This window comes from Columba livia, chromosome 1, assembly GCF_036013475.1.
Source record: "Columba livia isolate bColLiv1 breed racing homer chromosome 1, bColLiv1.pat.W.v2, whole genome shotgun sequence".
NCBI classification, from domain to species: domain Eukaryota; kingdom Metazoa; phylum Chordata; class Aves; order Columbiformes; family Columbidae; genus Columba; species Columba livia.
The window spans coordinates 107,921,162-107,935,322 of NC_088602.1; the positions used below are offsets into that span (position 1 = coordinate 107,921,162).

Here is a 14,161-nt window from a genome sequence, read left to right on the forward strand (position 1 = left end):
GAATCTTGATTTGAGGCCAGCACAGCTCTAGGGCCACTGCTGAATTAAGTCTGATGTTGTGGTCTCCTTTTAATCCCTGTTTGGGCTGATCTGTTTTGGTACATTTTAGAATGTTGCTCTCAAAAAACCTGTAACTGGCATAGCAGGAGTGTGGAGTTTTTGAAATGTCTTGAGAAAACTAATGTCTCTTATATATCAATAGAGGAAAAAATGTGTGTGAAGTGTGAACTCTCTCCAGACAGTGTTGTCAGAAGTTAATCTTCATGAATACAAAATTATGTTGCATTTGTAAGGAGCATGAAGCAACAGAGAATTTTAGAGCTCTGTGTGTTTTAAAATAGCCCTATGTCACTAGTTCCATATTTTGTCCCAGCTAAAAGTGGGGAACAGTTGGCTCCTGGGAATTTTAACTTCTTGCTGCTGCTGATGCCCTTGTTCAGACTTCAAGGAGCTTACTATAAAAGTGCATCCAACACTCAGATTTGAGCTGTGCCTTGTGGTGCCACAGATAATTCAGCAACAATAAATCCAGGGAAAACAATAGTGGTTTTGCTTGTAGAGCCAGAAATGGGAAGTGACACCCTCAACAGACTTGTGTCCTTCCTGAGAAATTTTCAAGGTCTGAAAAATTTTCCTACTCTTAGGACTGGTGTGATAGTAGGCACATTAGTGAGCACCCTGTTGGTGTTAGGTACTTAGCTTGTCGGTTTTCCAACTGCTGACAGAGAGCTGGCAGATTCTAGAAGAGTTACTGTTAAAAATTAAAAATTTAAAACAAACAAAAAAAGGTGAGAGGCCTGACTACTGTATCTTTTATCCCATCCTGGCTATACTTGAAGCATTTAATAACTAGACTTAAAAGCAAAAGCTGTGCTGGGTGTTTCTGAGGATAGCCATTTGCTGAGCTGCTGGCCTTACCTCAGTGCTCAAGTTCACAGCCCCACCACAGCTGTGTCAGACTGCGTGGGTGTCTTGGTCCGCAGCAGCAGGAGATGACTGCGCCAACTGAAATGTTCTCCAGTTTTTAATGCCCATTTAGTGACCTGACCTCCCTGCTAACTGTAGCTCTTCCTGCTGAAAATTTCATGTTTAGAAATTGTCATCTGACAGTCTAGGTCACTCAGGTTCCTGCTTAGTTCTGAGCTCTTTCTGCGGGCTAAATTTGTCTTTTGGGATAACTGTCCAGCCCCCCATGTCTGTTATCCCACTAAGCTGTTTGCTGTAGTGGCAAAAAAGGCCATAAAAAGCTGAAGAAAAAAGAAAAAAAGAGGATGGTTGGAAGCGGGACATTTTTCCAGTTTGAATAAGAGGATCACCTCAGCTACCAGCTATCCTTTCCTTGTGTAGGCAGGGCCAGGGAGGCCAGTGCAGATGCACATGGCAGGATTGCTCTGAGAGAATTGCTGGCATATATATATATGTTGGCATATATAGATAGATAGATAGATAGATAGATAGATAGATATGGAAACAAGCCAATGAAAAAATAAATGAAAGAATTTTTCAGGCAAGGGTGGGCATAGTGTTGCAAATCCTTGATTTCAAGTTCTTTATCTGTATAAATCAGAGGTGTAGGCATATATCTCAGCTTGAGAGGAAGGTAAGAGAGGTTCTCCTTAGCATGTTGTTAAGAGTAAGGGCATGTTAGATTCTTTTCTGCAGGACAGTTTTGTGCTTGAACACTGTGTTATCGTTTCTTAATGTTGCTACAGATCTTCATTTTATCAAATTAGTTCTCAGTTTCCACTGCACGTAGTTCTCCTCTTCTGTCACCTTTGCCTCTTGCTCTCAGGCATGAAGTAATATTAGCAAGACCAGACTAGTTCTTGGAAAAGTCAGGTCTTTTGCTCTTATTTATTGAAGTCCAGAGGGCTCCTCATTTTGTGTCAGTCAAAAAATAATAAATGATGTCATTTTTCCAGTTGATCAGGAAGAATGGAAGAACTCTTTTAACTTTGAAGGAGCTTTGTAAGGGTAGCCTCTGTATCTGGCCACTCAAATGCAGTTTAGCTTGGACAGTCATCACTTCAGTCCGTTCTGTCATAATTAAAAAAAAAAACAACGCTGCTACTTCCTATGTTGCTTTCATTATCAAGACTGTATACTGAAACAAAGCTGTGTGGCAGCATAGAGAATAAAATGACACTTGGATTATCATTAAACACAGATGGGTGATGCTAGGGAAATCTGTTGTAAGCCTGAGATGAGGTTTCTGATACAAGGTGTGATGTCTCGTCATAAAAGAATGGTCATAACAGATGAAGATGCCATAATGAAAAACCCAGAAACAAAAGCCTAATTCTCATTGGAGCCCCTTGAGGTTTCTGATCTCTCCTTCATGCAGGCTTCAAAGATCTGGAAGCCTGTGTGAGACCTGTTAAGTAATTCCCATAATTACTGCCATATTTTACTTCTATCCACTGGCCAAGGTCCAGATCCTCTTCTCCCACAATTAGCGATGCAGAAAACCTATTTTAATTATTTATTTTAAAGATAGCTTTTCTATTCATTTTAGGGAGTGGGTAAGAGCATTCGTGGATTTTATCAGTTAAAATTCAGTTTCCTGTGGAGGAAGGTCTCTGGACTGCTCTTTCCCTCCATCACAGAGTAATCTGAGGAGATTTTGACAAGGATGAAAGAATGAAAGAAAGAACCTTTGCCAGAGGATAATTTTCCCATCCCATATTAAGAAGAGAGAGGCAGTGATTTTGCTGTGTTACCTGAAGAGATTTATACTTCTCTGGCTTAATTAAGTTACCCTTGCATCTCTGAGTGCTTCTGCACTGTGGAATGGTTCTGCTATGGAAAACCTTTCCCCTCCAACTACAGCACAGAGTAGTGAATGCTTGAATTCCCTGGTTATTGCTTTCATGAGCTCTGGAAGAGAAGGAGCACACAGAATTTACTGATGGCAGGAATACTGTCATTCTAACTACCATAATAAACCAGTGAAACCAAATTTGAGGTTTTCCCCTAGGACATCTTGGGAAAATAAAAAGGTCCAAGTAAAGAGACCAAGACCCAGCATATTTAAGAAAAGAACTGTAATATTATTATTTAGAATGCTTTAGAATTCCAGTCCTGAACAGTTTATGGAACAAATAACTTGTTCTGTGCTATCTAAATTGCGTGCTTGAACAGAATTAGTTGCCTGTATTCAACAGGTAGATGTAGTAGCCACTCAGGAGGGCAGAGAGCCTAAGCATTTTGCTTAGTGTTTAGTCCTTTTGTTTGTTTCTAATTGGAAACTTTCTCTAATTCTGCATTCATGCTCCTTTCATGTTTTGGATACAGAAGCAGCATATGATGACTTTCCTACTTAACAGTTTTGCTAAAATTCCTGGCCTGACATAATTCCTGGTTTCATTTCCTAGCAACACCCTGGTGTTGAAAACAGTTTAACAGCTGAGCCCCTTGTGTCCTTAGTCATGAAGTTCTGCTTGTAGGCCACAGGATTTGCAGTTGTGTCTTTCCTTGGTCAGAGAAGCTCAAAGTAGCCTTTGGAGAAGATACTGTGTTTTACTGGGTAGTTGTGTTCCTAAACAGTGAATTACCAGGAAGAAAAGTCTCCCCCAAAACAAGTTGCTGCTCACCAGCATGGCAGAAAGTTGTTGGATGGAGGCTGCTGATTGTTAAAACTGAAGACATCACTTGAATCAGGGAGGCAAAAGCAAAGCATCCAGTTGACAATATTAAAAATGTTATTCATCAATATTTTTATTTGCTTCACAAACATATTTTTTCTTTAGGTAATTCCTCTGTTTGGTTTTGAAGGATTATTCTAGTGTAGGCTGGAAATAATATTCAGATGCTTTCAGCTCAGGAATGCTGTTTCATTCTGTTTCTGTTGCTTATACCTATCAGAGAGTTGTAGAAACTGAGGCATTATGAAGGTTTTATAAAACTTCCCATGTGCTCTGCCACTTGTAGCCCTTTTATAGGTATCCAGTAGACTCTGCCCTATCTTAGCACCATTTCTTTCTTTTTGGCAGAAATACAGATAATTTGGGGGTAACATTACTTACTTACCAAAGGGAAGAGGGAAGGAGGTTTGTATATAATCTCTACTTGATTTTAGGTGTCTATATTTTAAAGAAGAATCTTCTATATTGGCAACCTCTTATGATGAAAATCCATTGCAATCACTTTGTGGACCTTGATACAAAACTAATTAAAAACATAAGTTTACTTGAATTTTTTCTTTCTTTAACTTGTAAGATCCACATCTGTGGCACCATGAATCCTTGTGAGGGGAATGGCTGCTGTAGTAGCAGCATTTGCTCTGGTTTTCCAGGAAACATAGTTAAGTCAGACTGTAATGTAGGAAGGGCCACAAAGTTGGTGAAGGGTTTGGAGAGGAAGCTGTGAGAGGAGTGGATAATGTCACTTGGTTTGTTCAGACTGGAGAAGAAGAGACTGAGTGGAGACCTCATGGCGGCTACAGCTTCCTCACAAGAGGAGGAGGAGGGGCAGGTGCTGATCTCTTCTCTCTGGTGACAAGTGACAGAACCCAAGAGAATGGCAGGAAGATGTGCCAGGGGAAGTTTAGGTTGGATATGAGGAAAAGGTTCTTCCCCCAGAGGGTGGTGAAGCACTGGAACAGGCTCCCCAGGGAGGTGTCACGGCCCCAAGCCTGACAGTGTTCAAGAAGAGACTGGACAACACCCTCAGACCCATGGTGTGAACTGTGGGGTTGTCATATGCGGGGACAGGAGTTGGACTCCATGATCCTTGTGGGTCCTTTGCAACTCAGGACATTCTGTGATTCTGTGAAGGAAGATTTAAATGATCCAGGGAACAGTTTCAATTGGAGGAATCTTCAGTGGGTCACTTTCTGTCAGTGACTTTTTGGCCTGATTCTGCACCATTCTGCAAAGCGGCTGAAGCATCACCATATTGCATCTGTGGCCTGTGCTATTCAAACAGCAGATATTTCAGACAAGCACAGATAAATTTTCCTATTCTCTGAGAGAAGTAATGCAAATCAGAATGTCATTTTTTATCTATTATATTCCTAGAGGACAGCGTGCATGGGTGCTTTTCTTATGAGGCTGTCTATGCTGCAGAGAGATTTAATTTTCAGCGGGGAATGTATTATGCAGCTTATTTTATTGCAAATTTGTTTAAACAGCTTTTAGCTTTATATTTTTTCAGTTAGGTAATGTAACTTTAGATACTAATTGCATAATTGGCCTGATATGAGTCACACAGATTTAAGGTACAGCACGCCTGGTTTGACTGCTTGTTAGCTTTAAGCGGCTTTACACGATAGGTGCCCTACAACTGAATTTAACTCTTTCATTTATTGAGTTCTCTTCCAAATAATTTTTGTCTGAGGAAAAAGGATTTTCTTGGTACTCAGGGAATTGGTGTCTTCATGAAGTTTTGTTATTGGAGTATGCATGTTTTGTGGATTGGTGTAAGTTCTAACTGGTACACCAATGCAATGAAATAACGTGATTTTTAAAACTCAAAAATGAGCGCATGACACAGAGAGCATCTTCTCTACCTATTTCTTGTAGTTTCATTTTTTGTTAGAGGATAGTGGGGGGGATCATTTTCTAGTTACAATCTGTTTTCAAAATCATGAGCATCACACCTAAGATTCCTTCTCTGTCCCTTCATTTCACAGGCCTAAAAGATGCTACAGGCTCTGAGAGTGATGGTGGTGATTCTTGCAGCACAAAATCAGAAGGAGCCAATGGAGGCACGACAATCCAACCCAAAAAGGTCAAGGGTGTTGGCTTTGGAGATATCTTCAAAGACAAACCTATAAAGCTACGACCAAGGTCAATAGAAGTTGAAAATGATTTTCTCCCAGCAGATAAGGTACGTGTCAGTTCTTAGTTCTCTCTTGGTGTTTGTTTGAAGAAGTTTTCATCCCAAAGTTCTAAATTCTGTCACTGGTCAAAACATGAAGCTTTATGGTCATTATTTCCTAATCTTTCTGTGGACAAGATTCTGCTTTTTTTCTTCTGCCACAAACCCAAAAGTGGATTCCAGTGAGATTTGCTGCCTGTGAGAACTGTTATGTTGCTTAAAGGTTTACTTCTCTGTTAGAGAACTCTTTCAGGTAAAGAGCAAAACTGGAGAGGCTTTTCATGTTTTTACTTACTCAGATTATGGTAAAAAGAAATTGCTAATTCTTATGTAAACTCTTACCGTGCCATCAGTTTGCTTAAAAAAAAAAAGCAGCTTTGGCAAATACATAAATACCTCAACTAGTTTTTTAAAGGGATTAGTAAAACAGAAAGCATATTATTTATGGATTTGTTCTGTGTGACATAAAAAGAAAGTCCTGAGGCCAACACTTGGGGAAAAAATTTACTTTCCAACAAATTGAAGCAGGCCATCTTTTTAGAGAGCACTCTTTGTTCCAAAGCCTCCAAAACTATCACTAAGTAAATTAGAAATAGAGAGACTAGAAAGCAAAATGAGGTTTTTCAAATAAACTGGAGGAGGCAAACTTTGTTGGTTCGTTGGTTTTTGTTTTTTTGTTTGTTGTTTTGGTTTGTTTGGGTTTTTTTTTTTTTTTTTAGCTGTTTTTTTTTTAAAAAGGATTGATAACTCTGAGCTGTATTCATTAGGGAAACAAACAAATAAGTGCATTTGTTCCTAATGAAGTAACAACTAAAAAAAAGTCTGTGAAATCCTTCCTTTAAGTGAACAATTAGATTTGCAAAGTGTTATTGATACACTAAGTAGCGTTAGAAGGCTTCCACAGCCTGGATTTCTGCTGTGGCTGTTGTTACGTGATGCATTTTCTTTGGCTCCATGGTGATATTAAGAAGCTCCTGGGCAGCTGCTCTTGTTCCCTGGTGTGGCAACTTCTCACCTTTTGAGTTGTGCTTGTCCAGTTGTCTGTAAAACCAGATGCTTTAGGAATTACATCTTTTGGCCCAAAAAGCTTTTCTTTTTTTACCTAGATCATTTGCATGGCCTGGTTTATAGCACAGCAGCCACCCCCACATCCACCCTGAGTTATAGTGGTACAGCAGAAGGGGAGACCCTGCAGAGGCATGGCAGAAACTTAAGTTAGTTATATTGTGGGAGTTTTAGTTCATATTTTATGACAGACTGCAATTTACATTCTCTATAAGGAGGGTAGTGGAGAGCTAGGATAATCTAAGCAAAGGAAAAACCTAGATTGAATTACTCCTTAACCATTGCTGACTTCTTTACAGTCTGCAGGGTACCCTGCTTGCCTTCTCTTTCTGGGTGGGCTTATTGACTCTCGTGCAGGGCACGCTTAACGTGCAAGACCAGGAGATGCTGAGACGTATTCCAATGGCACCTCATCAAAGAAGCCCCCCTGGGACACAAGATAGGGCCAGGCCAGGCCTGGCAGTGCTCACTGACCACTGAACCTTCTTCCTGCCAGAGTGATGGAGTGGGGTAGAGAGCAGTGAAGTCAGCTTTGCGTGGAGCCATCAAGGTCTCTATCCGCAGCATGGTTTATTTGTGACCCTGACAACCTGCCAGTGTTTAAGGTGCAATTACGCTTTGTGAAAGATTTGAAAGTATGCTGAAAAAGAATCTTCCCAGCACGTGAACTTGGTCAATAAAAGGTGTTTTGTTTTTTTTTACTCTATTTTAGAGCATTTTTGTTTTTACCATTTGATGGCTGCCTGTGATCTTGTTCATACAAGTCCTGTTTAAGGAACATTGCTTTTTTCTATAGGAAGCACCTGATAGCAGGCAGACTTAAACTCATGCATGGCTGTACTTAAACCTGGGGATTTTTTTGGACTCAGGACATTAAACATTCTGTAGCATCAGGAAGTGTCTGTTTTAATAATGCAGTGCTACAAGAGATGAGTTTTAAATTATACACTTTCCCACATCTAATTATGTAAAGGAAATACACAGTACAGGAAGAAAATCATGTAAGATAAACACACTATTATAATTTACATTATAATAGTATTTATAATTGGTGTGTAACATAAACATTCACATGTAAAGGTGATGTATATGTAGGCACGGACCAGAAATCAAGTGTTGCACAAAATTCGGTTCTCTTGAGTCTGATATAGGCAAATTAGACCTGGACAGGCTGGAGAGTTGGGCGGGGAATAACCTAATGAAGTTTAACAAGGGCAAGTGTAGAGTCCTGCATCTGGGCAGGAACAACCCCAGGTTCCAGTATAGGTTGGGAAATTACATATTAGAGAGCAGTGTAGGGGAAAGGGACCTGGGGGTCCTGGTGTACAGCAGGATGACCATGAGCCAGCACTGTGCCCTTGTGGCCAGGAAGGCCAATGGCATCCTGGGGTGTATTAGAAGGGGGGTGGTTAGTAGATCGAGAGAGGTTCTCCTTCCCCTCTACTCTGCCCTGGTGAGACCCCATCTGGAATATTGTGTCCAGTTCTGGGCCCCTCAGTTCCAGAAGGACAGGGAACTGCTGGAGAGGGTCCAGCGTAGGGCAACAAAGATGATTAAGGGAGTGGAGCATCTCCCTTATGAGGAAAGGCTGAGGGAGCTGGGTCTCTTTAGTTTGGAGAAGAGGAGACTAAGGGGGGACCTTATTAATATTTATAAATATAAAAAGGGTGAGTGCCACGAGGATGGAGCCAGGCTCTTCTCGGTGGCAAACAATGATAGGACAAGGGGTAATGGGATCAAGCTGGAACACAAGAGGTTCCACTTAAATATGAGAAGAAACTTCTTCTCAGTAAGGGTGACAGAGCACTGGAACAGGCTGCCCAGGGAGGTTGTGGAGTCTCCTTCTCTGGAGACATTCAAAACACACCTGGACATGTTCCTGTGCGACCTCACCTAGGCGTTCCTGCTCCAGCAGGGGGATTGGACTAGATGATCTTTTGAGGTCCCTTTCAATCCCAAACATACTGTGATACTGTGAAATTAGAATTTACAAATGATAAGGACTTGTTAATGCCACATGAGGATTTCTTGTGTCTGCAGTTTACTATAATTACAGCTATTGCTAGAGTAGTAATTGTAAATGGGAACTGGTTAAAGTAAATTACATATCCTTTGGACTCTGGAGTACCTTGTTTTAATGTGAAGTGTTCGCAAAGTGTTTATGAAGTGGCATTCATTCCCTGAAGGGAATTCTTGCTCTATAATAATGAAAAGTCTTACCTTTGTTTTTCACAAAGAACAAATATTTGTGTAGCATAAGTAAATTGGTTTGTTACCCAGAATTTTCAGAATATTTTTTAAATTCTCCATCCTACCCACAGACCTTTCTTCCTGTATCATCAGATTTCACCTAAAATTGTCATGGTTTATGGAAAATAATGGCTTCATTTTTGTAAACAAAATCCATTATTTGTGTTTCAGGTGTGTAGCTAACTAAAAGCAACACATCTTTGCCGTTGTTGCTTTTTTCTGTCTAGAGTCAGTCAGTCAGTCAGTCAGAGCAGTGCCCTTCAGAGGCTTCAGCACCATTGTCTTTGCCTGCTTGTGGTACCAAAACATGATGCACTGGCACGTTTGGTTACGGTTGCAAAACATTAACCTCCCAAGTACTTCTCTCCTGGCTGCAAGAAATTCCTCCCTCATCATGACTATGTTCTTTGCCATTTAATGCTGGCTGAGAGAGAGAATCCTGCATTAAGTTTGTCATTCCAAGCAAGGTCATATTTAGCTTGAGGGCTCTGCATACTGGATCAAAAGTATTGCAATGTATGATGCAGAGTGCCAAATCCGTACAATGTTTTCTCTAGCAATGTAGTTTTTAATGGGATCTTTGCCCTGGTATGTGCCTTGTTCATTTAAAAGTCGCCTCAGTTTTTCAATAATTTGTAATCTTTTGAAGAAGCAGAAACAATGCTTTTTTTCTTTTTTTTTTTTTTCCTCCGAGTTTGGAGACCCTAAAACTTTCTCTTGCTTCTTCTTGATGCAGTTATTGATGAAACATTTTATGTATTACTGTAATGATACTGCTACCTTTTGATTTAAAATATTTCTTAACAACTACTGATTTTTTTAAACATCAGTAAATTACTGTGAGGATTTTATAATGTTGGATTACTTAGAACAAGATAATTCCCACGGAAAATGTCAGTCCCATTTACAGAAGAATCAGCAGAATCTCATTTTGTTGACGTTATCACTTGGTATTCTAATGTGTTTTCAGTTTTATGAATCATAAGTTTAAATCATCTTTCACGCAGAGGTGATATGTATTACTGAGGTGTTAAGAATGCTTTTACACAAATATTGGCAGGATTATGAGGACAGAAAGGATTGCTGCCAGCTGAGCAGAAGCAGATGCCATTACGCTTTTCTATAAATTACTGGGCAGTTTGATGTGCTCCAAGCGTTAGCCCAGTCGTAACAATGTAGGATATCGTGGCCCTTGTCTTTTAAGGTGATCAATGAACTCTCTAAAGACAAAACTGAGGAATTGTAGTGAAACCCCATTGGTTTTATAGGTGTGCAGAATTCATTGCTTTGCTGTCCTTTGTTCTAAAAATCACATTATCCTAGGCAAATTATTGATGCAGTTGTGGGAGTTTAATTGGAGCAGTGCCATCTGAGCTGTGCTTTTTTTAAAAAAATAAAATAATCAAATACTTGCGCTTTGTAGTTCTTTTCTTTGCCTGTTTGCATTGATGAATCGACCACTGGCCATGTATAACTGGAATCAGATTCCTTGGCCCTGTCAAATTTCAATTAATAACTGGTGTAAGTGAACTTATTTATAATGCTTCATGTGACTGAAGACATAGCTTGCTGACAGATTAATTTTTTAAAAGAAATACAATATGTATATAGGTAAGTTGTGTCTTCTGAGAAAATTCAGTGTAACACGGTTAAAGTAGCACAAGTTTTATGGTCAAATAGAAATGCCTGTTTCAAATGTCCTCCTTTTACTCATGCAGCCTCAAGACATTTATACAGGTGTTTATGCCTTTTTTTTTTCCTTTTTCATTTTGTAGTAGCTTATCTAAAACTTCTGTTTCTAGGTTGGGCTTCCTTCTATTACGATCTATATGTGCTTCCATTCTTTTACAAGCTATCACTTTTTCCTCTCCTGGATCTAAAAATAAACCTTGAAAAGTATAGGAAAATTAACTCAAAATTTTCCATTTGAGATATATTTGTAGTTTTCTTCAGGCAAGACATTCGTAGTTGGCTAGCAGTGGTGAATTTGAGCAGACCTAGATTTCATTAACAGCCTTTGATGAGGTCACATGAGTGTTTGCCAGAACTTAATGTAAATTATACTCAACCATCAAAGTGGGGAATGTTACAGCAACCGTAATGATTTAATGTAAAGGAGGAGGCTGTCATGGATGTAGATCCAACAACTTGCAAGATCTAGTTAGCTGATATTTGGGATCCTTCTCACTGCAAAGCACTGAATGTATACAGAAATGTTTATTTCTGTGTTTATTTAGTATGTTTGGGACAGAAGAAATTGAGAAGAAATAATGGAAGTAGACACAAGAGCTATAAGGGCTAGAAGTTCATGTCAATTATTGACTCTACCTGTCCTCTGTAATAAGATAGAAATTTATAAACCCTGAGACTGAGTGCCTGCAAGCTCTGAATTTCTATTTTGAGTTGGTGAGCTGGGGACCAAGAAGTCGTGGTGAATGCCTTGCACTGACAGTCATGTCTTTCCCACACCTGTTCTGTCAGCTCCTGTCTGCTTGCTTGTAGAAAACATTTTCCCCCTTAATTTTTCAGTTGTCATTTAAAAAGAAATCTTGGAGAGATGCAAGTTGGAGGCTCCTCCTGGCGTTTCTAAACCAGCTGATATTGTGCCAGCGCTGCCCAGCAGCACCCATGGTGCACAGCTGGCACTGGCTGCGGGTGCCGTACATGTTGGTCTGCGCTTCCTACGGCACAGCTTGCTGCTGCTTGCTGTTCCTCTCCAACGCCTTTGGAGGTGCTTGCTCCCCTAACAGAAATGTTGAAGCCAGTGTTCAAAATACTGAGATAATGGAAAATACAGATGCGAGGAAAACCCCCGGTACTGAATAGAAATGCTATTAAGAATGCCTGCTGAGGCAGAGAGTGTTTCTCAGCCCTCTGCTGTGCACGTGTAGCCCTTTGCACTTGAAAGCACAGGCTCCTGGTGTTCATTTATTCAGAGACAGTCATCAGTGATGGCAGCAGCGGTCATGGCAAGCATCAGCCGCATGTCAAACTCTGTCTAGGAGCAGAGGGAAGCACTCAGCTGTTTAAGCAGCATTTGTGTTTTGCCTTCAAGTTGCTGTCTGCTGTAGTCTGGCATCCCTGCCCTCACCTTTTATTCTAGTGCTGTCTTGTGAGGGAAGATACAGGGGAAGAAGGACGCTGACCTCTTTCTGTTGCTGTCATGAGAGCCAAGCTGTCTACAGCGGGGGCTTGCTCCTCCGCTGGTCTAACTTGCCATTCCTTGGGAAACAGGATTTATGTGTTTCTTTCATGATGCAAAAAAATAGTACGTTTGCAAATGGTGGCTGATGTTCATGGAGCACTGTGGATGTTGCCTTTTCTGGAGCAACTAATTCACAGCAATAAGAAGGAACGGTAGGGGAAGTATTGTTGGCTCATGAAATGAGGGACAGTCAAAAAGCGGCGTGACCCCTTTGGGGAGGCTGACTCAAAGCAGGACTTGGTACCAAGGGAACAGAACGGGAAATGGGAAATTAAATTTAAAGAGAAGAAACAATTTGATACCTTGGCTGCCAGTGAGTGTCTGCTGAGTCACTGAACTGTGCTATGTCATTGAAGAGTGACTCCTGATCTCCTCTGTACTTCCTGCCCTTCCCTGCTAGCCCACCAGATATCTGTGCTTTCATGTTTTCTCACTTTGGTTTGTAAGCATTCAAGCTGCCCAAACAAAGTTGTCCAGGTATTGGTGACGTGGTTCAGCTTCCACATCAGTCTGCACTGGCCATTTTTGTCGGAGGAGGTTTCCCACACCATGGTTTGTGCTGCTTGTGATTTTTTTTTTTAGGCTTTTGTTTTTAGGAAAGTACCTTTTGGACACTAAATAAATGCAAGATAGTCATTGTCTGTGCCAGGAGACTTCGTATGTGTGTTATTAGTCTTTATTCAGAAAATATTTGTCCGTATGAAAGAAACACATCAAGCATATGGATGAAAACCATTTTCACATTATGTTCCTGACTTGAACTACTTGAAGAGCATCTAAAAACAGCAGCAGAGTAATGTAAGAAGTATTGATAGTACCAGAAGTTACTCTTAAAACTAACAAGGAAAATCTGGTCTGTTCTCCTAAGGGAGTGCACTGGCCTTCTAAATTCTCCTAGAGGAGAGCTCTCTGGGAGGGAATACTCCTGATTTTTCAGTCGTGGTTTTGATTAGGAAATCTTACGGTGCTTCTGTCTGAAAAACAGGATGTGTAGGTTTAAGCTAATGCAATTTGATTTCATAATAGGGAGAGAATAAAAGTATATATGTTGTAAGTTGCTGTGGATCAGCTGATGATTGGTAGCTTGCTAATCACAGTAAATCTCTGAATTTCAGTTGAGTCTGTACCATTACCAAGCCTTATACCCCCACAAGCATTTTAAAAGAAGAATGGTTAAAAACCCCCAAATGCAGTGTTTTAAAATAAAGTTTAAAGTAGTTTAATATATAGATGATTTGCTGAGTTTCAGAGATACTTGATGGAGACATAAACTGAATTTCTAGGAAATATTTGTCTCATGTTTCTAATTCAGAATGGAGAAAATGCCTCAGAAAGTAACAGTACTGACATACAAGTTGGCTTTTTTTGCGGATAAGCTTCAAGAGAACTGGTTCAAGAATCAATGCAATATAGTGTATCTATAATAGCAGTAAAATCTACCTAAGTAAAATCTAATTGATACAAATTGATATAAAATGATTTAAATCAATATAATGAAGGCATTAGGAATAAACAGTTTTATAAACTGTGTCTTAGTGTTTCTAAGTAAAATGAATTTTTTTTCTTGCCTGACTTGTATTGTGTCCAATAATTTAACTTTATTTTTTAATCACTACATCTGAGTTGTTAATTTTTTTAATCTTTAAAAAGTTTATAAAAATTCTAATGAAGTGATATTTGATATTATTTGTACACAGGAACTTTGAAAATTGAAAGAACAAGTACAGTTATGCAAAAAAATAAAATAACCTGTATGACTTTGGAAATTACGTAAACAACTTTCATGTTTGATGCGGTGTTTAAAAGACTGATGGATGTAAA

At 39.8% G+C, this 14,161-nt stretch overlaps 1 protein-coding gene across 14 annotated transcripts in view; it reads left to right on the forward strand.

Annotated features, from left to right (window-relative positions):
* Positions 1-14,161, forward strand: part of SH3KBP1 (SH3 domain containing kinase binding protein 1) — a 229,699-nt gene that overhangs the window by 133,409 nt on the left and 82,129 nt on the right. For all 14 annotated transcript variants that reach the window (XM_065071807.1, XM_065071817.1, XM_065071781.1 and 11 more), the window contains one exon: positions 5,633-5,829. In XM_065071807.1, the coding sequence (XP_064927879.1) occupies positions 5,633-5,829 (197 nt within the window). The remainder of the gene's footprint in view (positions 1-5,632; positions 5,830-14,161) is intronic.